The sequence below is a fragment of the Pelodiscus sinensis genome, chromosome 9, assembly GCF_052426305.1.
Source record: "Pelodiscus sinensis isolate ZL-2025 chromosome 9, ASM5242630v1, whole genome shotgun sequence".
Lineage (NCBI taxonomy): Eukaryota > Metazoa > Chordata > Testudines > Trionychidae > Pelodiscus > Pelodiscus sinensis.
The window spans coordinates 8,200,257-8,219,626 of record NC_143060.1 but is presented as its reverse complement, the minus strand read 5'-3'; the positions used below and the strand labels follow the sequence as shown (position 1 = coordinate 8,219,626).

General features: G+C 46.5%; 1 protein-coding gene across 1 annotated transcript in view; it reads left to right on the top strand.

Annotated features, from left to right (window-relative positions):
- Positions 1 to 19,370, top strand: part of LOC149523907 (cytosolic carboxypeptidase 6-like) — a 429,125-nt gene that overhangs the window by 269,271 nt on the left and 140,484 nt on the right. The window contains exons 5-6 of the mRNA XM_089780411.1: positions 64 to 216; positions 18,131 to 18,293. Of these exons, the coding sequence (XP_089636537.1) occupies positions 64 to 216; positions 18,131 to 18,293 (316 nt within the window). The remainder of the gene's footprint in view (positions 1 to 63; positions 217 to 18,130; positions 18,294 to 19,370) is intronic.

The following is a 19,370-nucleotide window of genomic DNA, read 5'->3' as shown; positions in this document are numbered from 1 at the left end:
GCGTTCTCCTTCCACATGTGTTTGCGATCTATCTCATGTTTGTTTGTTTGTTTGTCTCAATAGAAAATTAGCCTGGAGTTCTATATTGACATCCATGCCCACTCCACCATGATGAATGGCTTCATGTATGGGAATATCTTTGAAGAGGAAGAAAGATTTCAGAGACAGGCAATTTTCCCTAAGCTCCTCTGCCAGAATGCTGAAGATTTCTCCTTTGTAAGCAACATTTCTCTTTTTTTTATTTTCCTTTTTAAAGATAAGTATGGGGCAAAATGTAACTCTGTGGGTTTGTTTTTAAGGTAAAATATGAAATATTTCAAATGTTAATGGCAATGTTTCTCGCTGTGTTTCCATTCATAATTATCAATGGGGATCATAATCGCTTTTCTCCAAGGGTATGTCTAGACTACATGCCTCTGCCGACAGAGGCATGTAAAATAGGCTACCCAACATAGTCAATGAAGCGGGGATTTAAATATCCCCGGCTTCATTAAAATAAAAATGGCCACCGCGCTGTGCCGGCTCAGCTGATTGTCGGCACAGTGCGTGAGTCAAGACGCGGATCAGTCAACAAGGGAAGCCTTTGCCGACCGATCCCTTATGCCTCATGAAATGAGGTTTACGGGAGCGGTCGACAAAGGCTTCCCTTATCGACCAATCCATGTCTTCACTCGCACGCTGTGCCGACGATCAGCTGAGCCGGCACAGCACGGTGACCATTTTTATTTTAATGAAGCCGGGGATATTTAAAGCCCTGCTTCATTGTCTATGTCGGGTAGCCTATTTTACATGCCTCTGTAGGCAGAAGCACATAGTCTAGACATACCCCAAGTGGCACACTGTGATTATACATCTTACAACTGTCCACAAAAAATATGAACAGCCTATGTCATCCTACACGTCAGGCTGTAAAACGTTAGAATGGTCTGCAAAACAGAATTTCAGTCCACCAGGAAACCCGAGATTTAAAAATGTGGTTTTGTCCCAAATTAGGACAAATAATTTGGAATTATTCTCAAAATGAAATATTATAAAATATTTTGTTCCAACTTTGTTGAAACATTTCATCTTGATAAAATGTAAATGTTTCATTTCTACTTTAATGAGGTGGGTGAGAAAAAATCTTTTATTGCACCAACTTCAGTGGTAAAAGGGAACAAGCTTTTTAGCTCCATGGTGCACTCAGGTCTCCAGAAAGTAACTAGAGTGTCTGGTTTTATAATTTTGACTTTTATATTCTATTATAATAAAATAGTTTCAACTATGAATATATTTTAATTGAAGAAGAAAATGATAAAGTCAAAATGAAATGCTTTGATAATTTCCTGTTGGAAATGTTGATCATACTGATACATTTCCACACACAAAAATTGATTTCATTGCATTAGCTTTTTTCAATGGAAAACCATTGTCACAAAATTTTTGAGCCACTCTATAAGGTGGCAATAGCGTTTTTACCTATATATATTGTACAACCCAGAAGACAGTGTGCACATATATAGAGAAATCTTCACGGAAAAATAGTAGGGCACCTGAAAATTATTTGTAAGCTCCTAGGATTTATTCTTGATCTCTGGAAAGAAGAACAGTGGCTCCAGAAGTGTTCAAATGGATGGGGGCAGATTCTTAGCTGGTGTAATTTGCCACATCTCTGCCAAAGTGCACAGAACTAGGACAACTGACAGCAGCTGAGGAGCTGGTCCAGGATGTTAGCGACTTTGTCCCTGTCACGGGTCAGGTTGCCCCTCAGGCTTACAGCCTCGTCATCATCGGGGCCACCCGCCGGTGTTCCTTATTTTGGTACCCCCAACCTTTATCCCACCACCGTGCTTGCTGCGGAAGAAAATTTCGGGACCAGACCCTGGGCCCCAGCCCCGAGTCTTAGCAGTCCTAAGTGTTAGATGGAGCCTGCGAGTGAGGAGGGGGACTTGGGCCCACCCACGCTCCAAGTCCCGACCCAGGTCCCTGAAGGCAGCCGTGCTGGCTCGCTGCCTGGTTGGTGGGAACTCCTCCCCCGCAACTCACCCACCCTCCGGGCACTGACTAAGGCGCTACCGTCGCCCGTCGCCCCATCCTGGGTCACTTCCTCCTCCTCGCCGATCGCTCTGCCGTCGACCTCTGCCGTGCCCCTCCTCTGGCTGGTCGCCACGACTCCCCCCATGCCAGGCTCTTATCCCCCCAGCCGGAGCTCTCCTGCTTGCTTCCCCCGGCACCCTTTTGAGGGCCGGCCTTCCGTGGCCCCGCCCCCTCCGCCCTGGCGCCGGCTGGTGACATCACCCGCGGCAGGGGAAACCCCCCCCCCAGGGAATGTCCCCTTCCCGAGCCAGCCCCGTGCATGTGGGGCACGTGACCCAGGATCCCGATCGGGAGCGGCAGCCTCCCCCGCTCCTGGGGGCGGCGAGCGCCATGTCCCGCGCTGCGGTGAGCGCTGTGTCCCATGCTGCGGCAGCCCCTTTTGCCCCTCGGGGCCTCTGGAGTGCGGGGCGTCCTCGGTTCCGCGGCGGCAGGAACCGGCGCCCCGTCACAGTCCCGGTATGGCTATCCGTTCAGGAGCCACTCTTCACACATTTGAAAGAGTTGAGCTAGAATCCTACACCCCGGAGAAGATTCTAGAAGTTGGCGTCTTCAGTTCCCAGCAGAAATCTGTTTTAGTTTGTCATATTCTGGCTCCTTTCATTGACCACAGTTGTATTCCCTCGATCTTGGTTTTCTCCCTCACTCACCACTCCACACGTTATGTTTCTGGCCCTGTGATATCAGTGAGTGCTCCTTGTGAATTCACATCCTCCCAATTTGCATAATGCCATCGCATTGAACCAAAATGAGAGATTAGGGGGCAGGGGACAAGAGGGAAGCTGGAGGAGTGCCCCACGAACAACCGATGACGACATCAGACACAAGAGCAGCCAAGTCTGCAGGCGCGAAGCGAGGTGATCAGAAACAAGGCCCTTTTCCTGATGGAGGTAACACCAACCTAAGCTTTCTCATCAAGGAGCAATACAGAAATTGTTTGTAGCTCATGGTCTCATGTAACAGACTTGTCTGTAATTGCTTTGCAATACAGAGCCAACCACAGAGACCTAGACATGGAGTTATGCCGGGGTTTCTCTCACCAGAAAAAGGACGAGGGAGACAGGCTTGTTAATCCCCACGTTTTGAGATTCTCTGTTTAGAATGGCGAGGAGTGACCCTCAAACTGGGGAGAATCAGCGTAAGAATGTGTGGATGTTTAGCTGGCTCTCCTGAGGGCCCGGTCTCAGGACCTTCTCTCTTGCTGCTACAACTCCTTCTCCTCACACGTGGCACTTTGGCCTGGGAGGACCCTACATTGGAAGTGGGAAAGTCCTTCCTAGGCTGGCAGGTATTCTCAGAAGAGAAACTCTACAGCCCAGCCCTGTCTTGGAGTGTACGTCCAGCAGGTTTGCTCCATGTCGGGGGTGGCATCACGCCATGATCTTCTCCTGCTCTGCCAGAAGAGAACTTCAAAGGGGATCCTGCTCTGCTTCAAGAATTTAGGCTCTGTGTGTTTCCTGGGCGGGCTGTGCATATCCCTCGAGGAGACATCCCGGAGCACAGAACCGCACAGTCCAATGCTATAGACCAGTGGTCACCAACCAGTCGTGTGGGATCTGCTGGTAGATCTTGGAGCCTCTAGCAGAGGACCCTGACTGGTTGGCCAAGAGGCTGTCAAGTGCCAGCACTCCAGCTGCCCGTCCCCCAGTGCTGCGTATCTTCTGCCGTTTGGCTTGGAGCTTTGCCCCCCACGGGAACCTCCTGCTTGCGGTACAGGGAAGGGGTTGATGTCAGGGTGCCCCCTCCCACCCTGTAGTCTATCTCCACAGAATGGGAGGGGGCACAACAGGGCTTGCAATGGAGGGAGTTTGCTGTCTGCTTTTGAGAATAGTGCAGGGCCAGGGCGGGGTGAGCCTGCCTTAGCCACCTGCACAACCACCCAGGAGCCACCCTAGGTAAGCAGTGTCCAGCGGGAGCCAGCTCCAAAACCCTGCCCCAGTCGTGAACCCCCTCCCCCCACCGCAACTCCTCAAGCCCTGAGCTCCCTGGACCCAAACTCCCCTGAACCCACTCTAGCACCCCAACTCCCTGCCCCAGGCTCAGCTCAGAGCCCCTCTCACACTCCAAATCCCTTAGCCCAAGACCAGAGCCTGCACCCCAACCCTCTGCCCCTGCCTGGTGAAAGGGAGGAAGAATGGGGGAGAGAAGGAGGGAAGACGGAGGGAGCAGGGGTGGGGCCTCGGAGGAGGGGCACGGAGGAGGCGGAGCAAGGGTATTTGGGTTTGAGGTAGATGAGGGATTGCACTTAAATTCAAAAAGTGATCTTGTGCTTAAAAAGATTGGAGACCCCTGCTCTAGAAGAAGGGATGAGGTAGAAGGAATGGCAGAAAGTCTGGGCCAGTTCTTATCTTCCCCAGAGCACTCTGCCAGGAGCGTGTTGACTAAATTTGGTGGGAAGTATTGAGAACAGGGCACTGGGCATCCACGCTGTTGGCTTCTGTTCCTGGCATTGCCAAGTTCTCTGTGGAAATTCTTGGGCTATTTGCCTCAGTACCCCAGTCACAATTTACATGTTCAGTTCAAATACATATCAGACTTGAGTGTGCTTAATAAAGGAGGCTGGGATTTTCCCCGAAGGCCCAGGGAAGGAGGCACCCAAATCCGCTTGAGTTGGGTGCCTAACTTTTGAAGGTGCCTTTGAGAGAGAAGAAGGATTACTCAATATTTAAGGTACTAACTTAGGGCTTGAGAGACCTGGGTTCCAGCTTTGGCTCTGCCACAGGCTTCCTGTGAGACCCTCTGCAAGTCACTTAGCCTCTCTGTACCTCTGTTTCCCTCCTGTACAATGGAACAAATAGCACTGACTTAGCTTACAGGGGTGTTGTACAGATAAACACATTGAAGACTGCAACATGTTCAGATGTTAGAGTGACAGCGAAGTACCTAAAATGGAAAGAAAATTGGAGTTTTCGTGTGTGTGTGACAGGTTCTTTCTGTTAACAAGAGGCACGAGGTTTCTCTAATAAATCAAACTCTCCCTTAAAAAGGGATGTAGGAAATAGGTGCCAACAATTAAATAAACAATGATGCCTCCCGCTCGACCCGTAGCTGTGTCTTTAGTGGTAGCTGGAAGATTAAAATGTCTGTTGGCTCCCAGCACGTCACAGATCAGTCTGGTGCTGCTGGAACACAGTACAATGTCAGCACCCCCAACCTATGTAGTTGCTATGTCATTTAATGCAGCATCGGATTTGTTTGCAGTGTGAGCCAGCGTGTCATACAATGAACCGGTTAAGTGGCAGGTCCCACAACAGTAGCGACACTGCTGTTCAATATCAGAGGACAGCTTTGCAGCCCACTGATCTCTTGTTTTGCTTGGAGGAAGTACCCTGGCCTCAATCCAAAGCATTAATCTCTGCATAGAGCAGAATGCATATTTGGTGTACACATATCCAGATGGGAATGGGATCGCTTCTGGAGGTGAAAACAATGAGGGGAGGCACCAGTGTGTATTCAAGGGACCCCTGAAAGTTCCCACTGTTTTCCAAATGGAACAGTCTCAAAGTTACAGGAGTTGTGCGAACAGTTGGAAATATCATTGACTCTGCGACTAAGATTGCCGCACAAAAGGTCTAGAAAGATTCCTCGAGTTTTGGGTGTTTGAAAGTGGGGGGGGAAGCATTGGCGATTAAAAATTGTGTATGTAAATACAGTCCCTTGAATGTGCCCAGAGGAGGGGGAAGTGCCTCGTTAGCACGATCAGGCCAATATCTGTAAGTGTGGGAATAGGCCAGTGTTGTTGCTAATTAATTTCCCAAAGCTTCAGGAGGTCTCATTTTACATTGTACGCCTCTGCAGCCATTTGTTGGGATTATAATACTTCAACAGCAGCACTTCAAGTGAAAGCTGGCGGCCGCGTGAAGTGTTGTCCATAATTGACTCGCTCCATGTCTTCACACGGCAGAGAGACAATGTTCCATTCTGTTATCCATTGACAGTATCGTTGCAAAGATTACTCTCCTTAAAGCATCTGTCAACCTTGATTGATTTACCAGGGACAAAGAACTGAAAAGGTTTGAAGTGCGGGTAAAATTTTTGCCACCGTTTAGCATATATAATGGTTCTCCTTTGATGTCAAAAGCTCATATTCTATTAATAATGCAGAGGGCTTTTGAATGCAGACTGCTTGTATGGAGTTCCGCACTAATAGCCGCGTTTCTGCGAAATGGGATTCACTTTGGGAAAGCAGTCATTAGTCTGGGTTTTACATGCTCAGAATCAATCCCGAGTCAATGGGATTTCTTTCAATGCTCTGCAGGATTGCAGCTGAGCCCAGAGCGGGCTAGGAAGAGCAGGCAAATCCTAGGCTTCCCATCCAGCTGGGAATTTGGCAGCAAGCATACAGTGAGATGAAAACTAGCAAGGACAAGTCAAAGATGATGCTATCAAAGGCCTTGTTTGGTTTGTCTGGTGATCTGCCATTAATATATCGAAGAGTGCATTTCACGTGTGGCTTCTTTCTTCACCTATCGTTGCCAACAGGCCATTTTGTTTAAAGGGTAGCATAAGAGGGAGAATGGTCTAGAGATTTGCGCATGAGTGGAGATAGTTGTGTCCGGCTCTGCTATTGACTCACTTGTGTGACCTCAGGCAAGTCACCTAACATCTCCCTGCCCTACCTCCTAAGGGAGGCTACATCTATCCTGCAGACTTCTTGTGCAGGAAGCTTTTATCAGAAGAGATCTTCTGCAAAAAAAAGTCTTGAAAAAGTGCATTGAAAAAGCGATGCGTTTTTGCACAAGAGAGTATCCAGACTGCGTGGACGCTGTCTTGAAAGTGAGCTCTGATTGCTATGTACAGAATGGCCACCAGAGCACCTGTGCTTTTTCCTTTTTCCTCTTTTTGCACAAAACCCTCTTTTCCCCAACCATACATGCCTTTTTGTGAAAGAACTCTTTTGCAAAAAAGGCTTCTTCCTCGTAGAAAGAGGAATACCAATTGTGCAAAAACCCCTCTGTTCTTTTGATTTTTTTTTTGTGCACAAAAACGCACTTGAAGTGTGGATGCTCCACAAGTTTTGTCAGAAAAACTACCGTTTTTCCGACAAAACTCTGTACTGTAGACATAGCCCGAAAGGTTAAGGAAATAAATACATGCCTTATTGGAGCACTGAGGATTAATTAGCCTGGACAATACACGTGATATGCACACAAAAAAAATCTTGATTTTTCGCACCTCTTTGGAAATGAATCCCATTTTAAAGGCATCACTAGATTTTTTAATTCCCAGATACGGCAGCCCTGAGTTGGGGGCATGTCTTCCAGATTCGAAACAATTTCCAATAACCGCCTCCACCAGGAGGAAATGAAAAGCCAGGTACTATTCCTGTAGGTGTCACCAAAACCCACTATCTTATACTCTGCAGCGGCTGTGCAGCAACTGATATCTACAAACACATCCCACTTTCTTACATGAGCATTCACCTGGATGCAGCTGCATAAATAAGGGAACAGGCACACACAGAAAATCTGTGAAGTTTTGCTGTGTGACAAATATGTCAGAGACAGATTTACTTGGGCTGCCATATGGGAAATAAAGACAGAATTGGTAGGGAACGCTTTTATATTTTCAAGCTCCTAGAAAGATATTTTTAAACAACAGAGTAAATATATTATCTTCTAAAGCTATAATAGAAAGAATTGACAGTCTCTTTTGAAAAGGCTGGCTAATCAGGTTTTATGAGCAGCTGTTGACACCTTCTCTGAACGCATTACACGTCCTCCATAGATAGGAGTTGTTGCAGAATTTGGAGAGTTGTTCTTAGTTTGACATTTCTCATTCTGGAGAGTGGGTTAGTCATAATGGCCCAGATACAAGCACTTGAGCATTTCAAGAGCACGCTAGCCATAGGGATGGCTAATTTTGACCTTTGTGACAGTATTAAAGGAGACCATCTGTTGTCTCTGGTTCAGTTACAAGTAACAACCAGAGCCGCTCTATAAGGGTTTTATCGTCGCCCATGGATTGCTTTTCTGGCTGCTAAATGAAAAAAGATTTTGGTCAAAGATCCATGTTCAGGTAGCAACACAGTGAATAGATGACATCCAGGGCCCTTTATATTTCTTTGAAGTTCCCCACCCTCCTGCCACCACGCCTTCTTTCCCCGTGTGCCTCAGAGCAGAATAGCTATAATATTACTCCTAATTTTCATTATTGTTTACAGTATCAGTCCCCTTTCTGCCCAGTACTGTACAAACACAGTGAAGGACTGGCCCTGCCGAGAACACTTTACAACTACGTCTACGCTACGAGTTTTTGCGGCAGAAAATATGCTAATGAGGGACTCATTAGCATGAGTCGTCACATCATTAGCATATTTTCTGCTGGGGGTTTTTTTTGCACAAGGGGTTTTTGTGCAAAAAGAAGCAGTGTGGACAGGGTTTTTTTGTGCAAAACCCCTGTTTTGTGCAAGATCCTTATGCCTATCCTGGAGTTATTCTGCACACAAAAAAGGAGGTTTTGTGCCCCCCAAAAAAGTCCACACTGCTTCTTTTTGCGCAAAAACCCCTTGCACAAAAAGAAAGGGCAGACAATATGCTAATGATGTTGCGACTCATGCTAATGAGTCCCTCGTTAGCATATTTTCTGCTGAAAAAACTTGTAGTGTAGACGTAGTCCCTGAGTAGAAAAGAGTGGGGAGGGAGGCTGAGGTGAAGGAACTCGCTCAGCATCCCACAGAAGCTTGGAGGACAGCAGCCATCTTTCCTGTGTGGTAGGTCCAATGCCTAAGCCGCTAGATCACACCGTCTTCCCCGGAGGCTGAGATCCATGTGCACTTCTTACGGTGTTTCCATCTATTTAGCACATAAACCATTCAGCAATCCCTCAAGCCAGTCTTAGAACTGTTCTGCCTGCTGTTTGGGCCTGATGAGCAACACGCTGAATGAATGCAGGGCCCTTTGTCTCCACGTCCTTGTCCCCCATCAGAGAGGTGAGGCAGTCGAGGGACGGAGAGACTGCGACCACCATTTTGAAATCTGGATGCCTGACGTTAGGCGCTATACTAGCCATTGGCTGCTGGAAATCCCACTCCCTTGGTGGGCTTCCTCCCCTGGAAGCAGATCTCTAGGAAAAGAAGGGCAACGAGCATAACGCCCTTGGTCTTGAAGCCTGGGAGAAAAGAGACAGCTGTCACATCCTGGGCTCCTCCCAATGGCTGCTGAAACCAAGTGGGCTGAGAAGCTCCTAGGGATATAGCTCCAGCTAAGGTACCACCCACACGTGTTCTGATTGGATGATTGCTTGGCTGCACTGATTGGTCCAGCTATGCTATTTAACCCTGGAGAAGTAACCAGACTTGTGCCAGCCACAAGGTGGTCTCCTGTGGTGACTGCATTGGGCCCTGATTGGGTCTGCTTCCAACACTCGGCCCTGTTCCAGCCATCTGTGCTGCTCCTGCCTTCGCCCTGTTGCTGCTTAATCCTTGTCTCTTCTCCAATCCTTACACATAACCTACAACAAAAAAAACTTAAAAAACAATGGATAGTCTTGCTGCACCTTAAAGATGAACAAAACATGTGGATGAGCTCATTAGCTTTCGTGGGTACAGCCCACTTCTTCAGATGAATGGAGTATTTAAAGTCCAGTTCCAAAATAAATAGGGGATGGGGAGGAGAAGGAAGGGGAAAAAATAGTGAATTAGAGCATTCATGTTACATGAAGTTGATAGAGAAGGTGCAAATTCTTCTTAAGTACCCATTGTTTGGTTGGTTAAGTCATTAGGATGTGGAAGGCGGTATGCTAGCCATGTCTTTATTCGTATTTTTGTGATGGGTCCCAAACCTGTAAATGAAGTTAGGTTCCAAGGCTTCCCTGTGTATTTGGCTTGTAGAATTGGCCTGAAATAATACAGTGATTGTGAGATCCATTAATGAGTGCCTGGGCAGGTGAAAGTTTCTCCAATAGGTTTTTGTGTCCATTCATTCTTTCCCATAGAGACTGTCCCATTTGGCCAATATACATGGCAGCGGGACATTGTTGGCATTTGATGGCATAGATCACATTAGTGGACGTACTGTTAAATGAACCTCTGATGTGGTGGCTGATGTGGTTGGGCGCAGTGATGGAATCGGTTGTGTAGATGCTGAGTTGGTACCAGGGCTGATTGCAAAGCTGGGTTCCTGGATGAGTATGATGGAGGTATGCTTCATGGTTAATGGAAAGAATTTGTTTGAGGTTAGGGGGTTGTCTGTAGGCGAGCATTGGCCTTTCCGCCAAGGCCTCTGAGAGTGAGGGGTCATTTTCCAGGATACGGTGTAGACTGTTGATAATGCGTTGAAGGGGTTTAAGTTGTGGACTGTACATGATGACAAGTGGAATTCTGTTTTCTCTTCTTGGCCCGTCTTGAAGTAGTTCTTGTCTGGGTACTCTTCTGGCTCTGTCAATTGATCAGCCTTGGTTGTCCAGCGACTAAAAGGGCTGGGAGCAGATGACAATCAATTAGAGACCAGCAGACTAATTAAAAAGGGCTGGTTTCTTCTGTCAAACGGGGCAAATTCTGGGGAGGAAAGAAGGGTCTTTCCTCTACCATAACCCAAGAAGCCAAGCATGGTGAAGGCCCACTGTTGACCACACCTTGTTTTAAAGTCACTGAGAGCTTTCTTAATTTACTCTGTGTGAGTGTAAAGCCAACACGACTTAGACTTTGGTCTATTTATTGAAAACTAGGTGAGCTCACTTCACAAGATACTGCGGTGGTTTAGGCAAGCTGGTGGCACACTTAAATTACTCAGCTGAATTTTAGCCTCTGAATTTCCTGTTTTCCTTAATGATTTTCCTATCTTCAATCACGCCCTCCATCTGAGCATCTCATTCCTCAGCTGCTTTCTGATGCTGATAATTAAAATTGTTTTCTCCTTTCTTTCTCTCCTTCCCCTTCTTCCATCTCTCCTACATAGATTCATAGAACATTAGAGGTCATCAAGTCCAGTTCCTACAATCACGATAGGACCAAGCACCATCTAGACCATCCCTGATAGATGTCTGTCTAACCTGCTCTTAAATATCTCCAGGGATGGAGATTCCACAACCTCCCTAGGCAATTTATTCCAGTCATTAACCACCCTGACAGTTCAGAAGTTTTTCCTAATATCCAACCTAAACATCCCTTGTTGCAATTTAAGCCCATTGCTTCTTGTCCTATCCTTAGAGGCTAAGGAGAACCATTTTTCTCCCTCCTCTTTGTAACACCCTTTTAGATACTTGAAAACCATCATCATGTGCCTTCTCAGTCTTCTCTTTTCTAAACTAAACATACCCAATTCTTTCAGTCTTCCCTCATAGCTCATGTTTTCTAGATCTTTAATCATTTTTGTTGCTCTTCTCTGGACTTTCTCCAATTTCTCCACATCTTTCTTGAAATGTGGTGCCCGAAACTGTACACAATACTCCAACTGAGGTCTACAGCTCAATTCCTTACTGCTTTCTTTGATCTGTGTCATTCAACAAGCCTTTTCCCGTGTGCTAGTGACAGCTGCTGCCATCTGTCCGTGCCTTTGCTTGTTGGATGCCCTGTTCTATAATCTTGTGATCCATAGCTCTAATCTCTGAAACCACCCAGTGTATTCTGGAGCACCACAGAGGGAAGCACTGTGGATTAATGCCGGGGCTAATCCCAGGACACAAGTGGTGGACCAAGCAAAGGATTGGCAGGATAGTTGGTTTGGAGTTGAAAAGGGGCAATTTGCATTACAAATCAAATCATGAGGCGCAAACAGGAATGTGGGTTATCCAGTCCAGGGATATATCTCTTTTATGTATCCCTTGTCACTGGAATACCACAGACTTCTGCGTTCAGGCAGGCTTTGTCAACATCCTGCAAGATAAACAGGTCTCCCCAGAAATCTCTTAAAACCAGACCTCCACAGTAATGTTTCTACCGTCCTGTTTGTTGTCTTATGCCGGTGGCATTTCCAGGAAGACAAATATATCCATTATTTGTTTGTTTCCCCTTTGGGATACATTTTTGTTCACTGCTCCTTGAACATGTTGCTGTGTTTTGAGGGCGGGAAGAAGGGGGGCAGGAGAATGTGTTTGTGGTGACACAGGCAGCGGTCTGTAAATCGTATGTTTGAGTAAGTATGTCTCCCTCTCTCAGGGACACTCGCCTCTGGAGATTCCTGGCCCATCTGTCACGTGATAGTGGATCAGTCCGGGACCTTGTTACCCAAAGGGTTGTCTTTGCATTAATCCATTCAACTAAGGGGCGGGTGGAATAAACACCCACAAGCCATGCAGTTGTTTGTTTTTCTTTCTGTTCCTTTCTGACTGGAAACATTTAGAAACAATGACTGCTAAGTCATTAGGGTTAGTACGGACCATGCTCGACCACCAGCTGCCTCCTGCACCATGTGCCATGCCCGGTGTGCGTCCATTGAATGCAATTGACCAGGAGTCATGAGGGAGTCTCCATTGCTGCCAAAATTGAACTCAAAATTGGATAGTTTTCTAACAAGTCTGCTCTCGGAATTATTTTGGCTGAGGTTTTGTGGCCTGTGTAGAACAGAAGGTCAGTCTAGATCAGGGGAGGGCAATAATTTTTGAAGGGGGGGGCCACGTCACAAATTTCTGAAGTGGGCGGGGCCTTAGGTGGAAGGGGCGGGGCCAGGAAACGTCCCATGCTTCCCCGCCCCTGGATCATGATTGACATTGGGTGTGGGAGTGTGTGAGGTCTTCCCCCCGTCCCTGTCCTGCAAGGGGTGCGCAGCGCCTAGAGAGAACCACTGGTTTGAACAGATGTTAGTTCCCTCTGGTGCTACGCACCCCTGTTGGGGGCAGGAAACTTCCAGCACTTCCCCCACCCTTGGTCTGGATTGGCTTGGGGGCAGGGAAGCAGAACGGCAGCTGCGGAGCAGATGAACTAGCTTAGTGGACCAGATTGGTCCGTGGAGGCTGTCTTGCCTACCCCTGGACTAGCTGATTACAACAGTCCCTTCTGGCCTTGGAATCGATCAAGGTATGAATCCACCCAGGGGCAGATGACCATTTTGCGGGGCCCAGGGCAGCCCAGTTTCGCGGGGCCCCCCTTTGCCACGGTGCATGCGCTGAGCTTCTTGAAGCGCGGGGCCTGGTGCGGCCGCCCCACTCACCTTGCTCTATATCCGCCCCTGAATCCACCCTAGATTTGCAAATGTGCTTTATTTCACCTTCCAGTTGCGTTCCCTTCCATGGAGGACCACATTAATTCCTTCAGCCACACACTTCCTGGAGTCCCAACTTAACTTGGCAGTTTGTTGATGATGCATGAGACAGGAGCGCACAACAGCTCCCTCCTTCACAGCCTGGGGCTGCTGACCAGACAAAACAATCTGTTTTTGTCAGCAAACTTAAGCAGGCATGACTCAGAAGACACTTAGGAGGGGAAAGGTTCCCGTATCCCCTTGATGCATGTGTGTATGTCCCATTAAGGCTAATAGGAGTTGTGCTGGCTTGTAAAGAGGATATTGGACCCCCTTAGGGAGAATAAAATACGTGTGTGCTCTAACACAATGCTTTTTAACCATCTTTTTTCCAAGTAGAATCACACTCTAAATCCTGAGAGAGTGGCCCAGCGTGGGTTGTGTGTGTGCTGGCCCCAGTGATATTGCCATGCAGGATTGCTGATACTTTATTACAGTGTGAGGATCTTTGGTTTTGTCGATCTCATTCTTAGGGGTAGGCAAAGTGGATCGGATCATATCAGAACCTTCCCTCTCTCAGCCTGCAAACTGCCAGGCTGGAAATAGAGCAGATAATGTTCCCTCATTATCTTGTTGCTGCTGCCCATCTTAGCACTTCCTGCTTCCAACTGGGAACAGAAGACCCCAAATATTGTGACACATATCTTCCCTGCATTGGCAGGAAGAACAAGAGTCTTGTGGGGGGTTCCAGCCTACTTCTGCTGACCCGAGGGGTTTGGAAAAGCACCACATTATGACACGCTTTTTCAAATTGCACCTGGTCTTTCAAATCGTCTACACTTCAGCAATAGTTAGTTATTCTAAGAAATTGAATCATCTCCCTTTCTGCACCAGAAATGTACTGAGACTGCAGGGAGAGATTTGCACATGAGTCTGTGAGCAATTGGAGTTCTGGTTTTAGTTTATCACATCTCTATTTCCAACATCCTTCCTTTTTACTCGCCACCAATGTACCCTCTACTTTCTTTCCATCTGTGTGCAGAATAAATTTTGTTATGTGCACTGAATAATGTGTGAATGTACACCACCAGTAGAAACATATGCTGACAGCTGTGGGTGCTCTGCTGATTACCTGGGAGGCATTTGAATCTTCTGGGTTGCCGTCCAAGAGCTCAACTTAGAGGGAACACTGCTTGCCACTTCTTTCAAATCAGCCACCCACTTCTGCGATCTCCCTTCATGTTAAGCAATTCCATCTATGTTTCAGAGGCTGGCTATATTTCTTTGTGAAAGAAATAAAGTAAAAGATCCACCTCTTGATTTCATGGTTTCCATATCTCTTGACCCTTTTTTTCACACAATCGATAGGCTATTGCAGGAAACAGTAACCCATATGACTTCCAGACTATTAAGGGTGCTAATGAAACTGGTGTGAGGACAGAGTTAAGCTGGCTTAGAAGTAGGAAGCTTCCTCGAGGCTTTCGGAAACAGAAGGAGATAACACTTTGACTGGTAAGATAGCTGTTTGTTGGGCTACTGAATGCGAGACTGGCATGGGCAGAGCAGAGGCTGCTGTGCACACCACGGAAGTCATTAGTTCAATACGTTAGGGGAAAGAGAGCTTCCAGCCGCACCCCTCTCAGAATGCACTGCTAGAATGATCGCAAAAGAGTAACCATTCGTAATACCCCTACTTACAGTCTTCCTTGGCAAAGATTTCAAAGCTGGTGTGGTTCTGTGCACCCTGTCCAACTTCCCCAGATTTTAGTGAAAGGCCTAGACCTAGATCTCGATGATAGTGTAAACGTTTTCACTGAATGAATTTGATGCACTTTAGGGTTCATTCCATCTCCCAATAGCAGCTTTCTTCTTCCTTGGTGACAACTCGGTCATTTTTTTTGTGTTTTGGGGGTGGTTTTTTGGCCTCTCATGACTATATTCCGGAGCTGTGTGTGGCAGTTTCAGGAAGCGAACCTGGTTTAAGAAATCTAAGTGTTCTTTTGACAGAGTTCATCTGTGGACAGCATTAATGGATCACTTCAGAGATGTTCTGAGTAAAGATTGCACTTGTCTATTGCTGCCGATGATGTATAAAGAACACGAGACAATTTGTATGCATAATCCTGGCTTATCCCAGTAGGTAAAGCGTTTATTGCTTAGCCATTAAACAAAGCATGAGCAGCCGACACAGAGATTGTTACTCTACAGGAGACATTGCAAAATATAACTTTCTTTTCAGAAGAGACATGGGATTGGATAACCTATCTTTGGTAGTTCTGAGTAGCGCCAAAGCAAAGCACAAGAGAGAGCATTAAGGGCAGCAGTTTGTCTTTTAACTCTGAATTCGTCTGTTTTTGTGGGTCTCCATCTAACCTATCAGGACAACAGGTCAAAATGAGACCCATTTGTGTGTGAGTGTGTGTGCAGTTAGTGATATGTGTGTCGTAAGTGCACAACTTCACCTACATGTGCAATGGCGGAATGTATACTCATTAACCTATTCGTGTATTCAAAAGGATGTTTTATACGGAAAAGAGCTTTGCATGCACAAGTGATAATGCACAGAATTTGGGTGCAGACATTGCAAGCTAGGTCAAAGGTCAACATGTGGTCTTTCAGGTTAATTTGACAGGAACTTTTGTGGCAGGTTTACTATCCTCCATTTTACCTCTAGCCACGTCTGCACCTACCCTGTAGAATGTGATGCAGTATGACGTAGACTACAGACATCCTCTGCGTCATACCTATCAATCTAATTACAGGAGAAAATGGGAATTATATTTGACTAGTTCCGGTATATGAAAAGTTGATCTTTCAGGCCCTATCCACATGGCATTCAGGACTGTGCTAGCTACAACCAGATATCAAGTTGGTTGATGACAACATGGTTTCCCTCTTCCTCCACCTGTGTCCTGTCCATAGTCAGTGTTGCATTGGACTGGCAGCTTGTAGTCCAGCCTGAGGAGTATTGCATTGCTGTACTGTCCCAGACGCAGGGCTCAGAGAGTCACAGTGTGGTCACTGCTGCCCCCTTAGTCCATGGCGGAAATGAACTATGCTAGGCCTTTATTAGTCGAGCTCCTATACCCTTTCATACTCTCTTTGCTGTCTTGGACAGCCACTGGGGGACCAGACCAGAGGTTTCACCTACTTCCTGTCCCTCTGGGCAGAAATGGATGTAACAGCCTAGCAGCTTGACCCCCACGCCTGTCCCTGGCCAGAGACGGCCACAGCCTCAACCCCCCCCTCCCCCAAGGATGCAGAGATCCCTGCTGCACAGCTCTGAGTCATGCAAGAGGTGCAGATGTCTCCCTCCTGTAGCAATCCCCACAGAGCAGAGCCACACCAGGTCTGGCACTGGCAGACTCCAAAGAGGTAGAATCATGACTCTTGCCATTCTGTTTTGCTGTGGTCCGGCTTCCCGCCTGCTTCACTATTTAGCAGCCTGGCTTCTTGTTTGGCATCTCCCAGCCCTCTGGAAAGAGATTTTGCTCCAGAAGTTCTATTCCCTGGACCGTTTGGAAGGCAGGCAGCTAAGTCGCTCTGTGAGCCTTAGTGTCTGTATGTGTGTTAATAATGAATTCCTGTTGATTATGTACAAATCTCCCCTTTCTGAGAACTTCAAAGTCCCCTGTGTTTTGCCTTTTCCGGATTCTGTCCTTTCTTGTTGCTGCTGACACTTTTATGTGGTTCAGACGTGGCGAAATAAATATTTGTTTAGCTACTTTCCTGCTGTGTGCGCTCACTGCATTTGCTTAATGATGACTTTGCTTTGCAAGGGCTTCGGGGTAATAGAGTCTCCCAGGGAAACAAGAGACTAGTTCACTAGCATACCTGCATTGCCTGAGCCAGTATCTCACCCCACCCCATCAAAAATACATTTAGTCTCTCCATTGAATTCGTGAGTAGCCAAACACCCCAACTGCCTGCTCTGTGGAGTTTTCATTTCCCCAGGCTAGTTTCTTCCAGGGCTGTCCTTCCCCATACGCAGAATATACAGCAGTGTAGGGCACCTGAAAATTTGGGGACCACTGGGTTTTAGTGTCCACCCATCTGCCTCTTCCGACCCCTGTTCTGTGGCTCTGCTTCTTCTGGAGAGGATCTAGGTAACTTAAAAATGAAAAAGCTGGCCAGAACCTATTAGCAGAACATGGAACCCGTGAAAGAGCCAGTCCAGTGCTAATGAAGCCGTTTAACAGGCATTTGAAAATTCCAGGTCTAGACTGTCAGTATCTGAATTTACTGCAGGAGTCAACAGGACCTTAGTTTACAATTCGCTTTGGGTATGTCTACACTAGCACCCTAGTTCGAACTAGGGAGGCTAATGTAGGCATTTGAAGTTGCAAATCAAGCCCAGGTTTTAAATATCCCGCGCTTGATTTGCATCTTCCCGGCCGGTCGCCATTTTTGAAATGTACAAGTCTGGACTAACTGCCCGCATCTACACACGGCAGGGACCCGGTAGTTTGAATAAAAGCCCTAGTTCGAACTACCTGTTATTCCTCCTGGAATGAGGTTTAACAGGTAGTTCGAACTAGGGCTTTATTTCGAACTACCGGGTCCCTGCCGTGTGTAGACGCGAGCAGTTAGTCCGGACTCGTAAATTTCAGAAATGGCGACCAGCCAGAAAGATGCAAATCAAGCGCGGGATATTTAAATCCCGGGCTTGATTTGCAACTTCAAATGCCTACATTAGCCTCCCTAGTTCGAACTAAGGGGCTAGTGTAGACAGACCCTTTAAAAATATTTCATTTCTGTGTTGCTGAAGATTATAAAATCACATCTCTAAAAAAATGTTTTGTTTTTTGTTTGTTTGCTACCTATTGAGCTGTTTAAATGTAGACACATTATACACCTTTCTATACACTCTCTTTCCCAAGCCATACACATTTACACCCATGGTCTCTCCTGATTAGTTCTTTTGTCTTTCTCCCATGCAGTCTAGCACGTCCTTCAACCGCGACGCTGTGAAGGCAGGGACAGGACGACGCTTCCTCGGCGGCTTATTGGACCATACTTCCTATTGCTATACACTGGAAGTCTCATTCTACAGCTACGTCCTTGGAGGAAGTACATCTACTGTCCCCTATACAGAAGAAGCCTGTATCCTTTACAAATCCACCCTTCCTTCTGAATGCTTTGAGGGCACCTGAACTGGACACCTCGGGTAAGATCCGCTCTAAAGATACGAGTTTGCTGAGTTGTGAATACATAACTGGAAATATGTGTTTCTTCCTGATGCTTTAATCTTGTTAGTATTGATGCTCCACACTATATATATATACAAGAAGAGAATAACCTATTTGCTCTAATAGTCCTTTCCACTGCCCATAAAAAAGATTGCTTCCCACACTATGTATCTTCCATTTTTTTTGTTTCTGTCTTCTCCTTTTGCTGTTATCCCTTTACTTGTATGATTGTCAATAGGTGCCTTTAGCAGTGAGTCATAGCTTCTTCCATGCCCGATGGAGGTGAAAAAAGGGGGGAAAAAAGACTGTAATACAGTGTTTCTTAAACTGTGTTCCGTGGCACACCGGTGTGCCATGGAGAACAACAGAATTCAAAATGGCCTCCTTTAAAGAGACAGGCAACTTTTTTTTTTTTTTTTGCCCAATAACTTTCCTCTGCCCCTTTTTTTTCTCAATAACTTTCCCCCAACCTTTTTTGTGTGTGTGTGTGCTTTTTTGTGTGTTCCTCATTAAAAATATATATATATTCTTTGGTGTTCCTTTAAAAGATCCATTGGGTCCCAGTGCTCAAAAATAGGGAGGAGGGGAATCCATTAAAATAATCTCTGAAGTTGTTTCTCTTTTGTGGGGTTTGGAATGGGACCATTTTTTATTCTCACAAAATTGTTTGAAATGTACATTTATGGGGGAGAGGGGGAAATCAGTGTTTGAAATTTTCCATTTTCACTTCCCTGCATTCCCTCTTCTTTCATCATCTGGGCAAAAAACGTGTCTTGCCCTCTGTCGTTTTGCAAGTTTTAGGGAAGAAAAAAAAATCATTTTCACTGGTGAGAGCTAAAAGTGGCTGGTCAGGAAGGTTTGGACCTGCCAGGTGCTGTAGCAGTTTGATTTTATCTTTGCCCTTCAGCCCTTCCTTTGCCCATGAAGGTAAGCCGCTTCCAAGAAATAGTTCCCTATTCCCCAAACCCAGCTACAGAGCCTCACATACCAC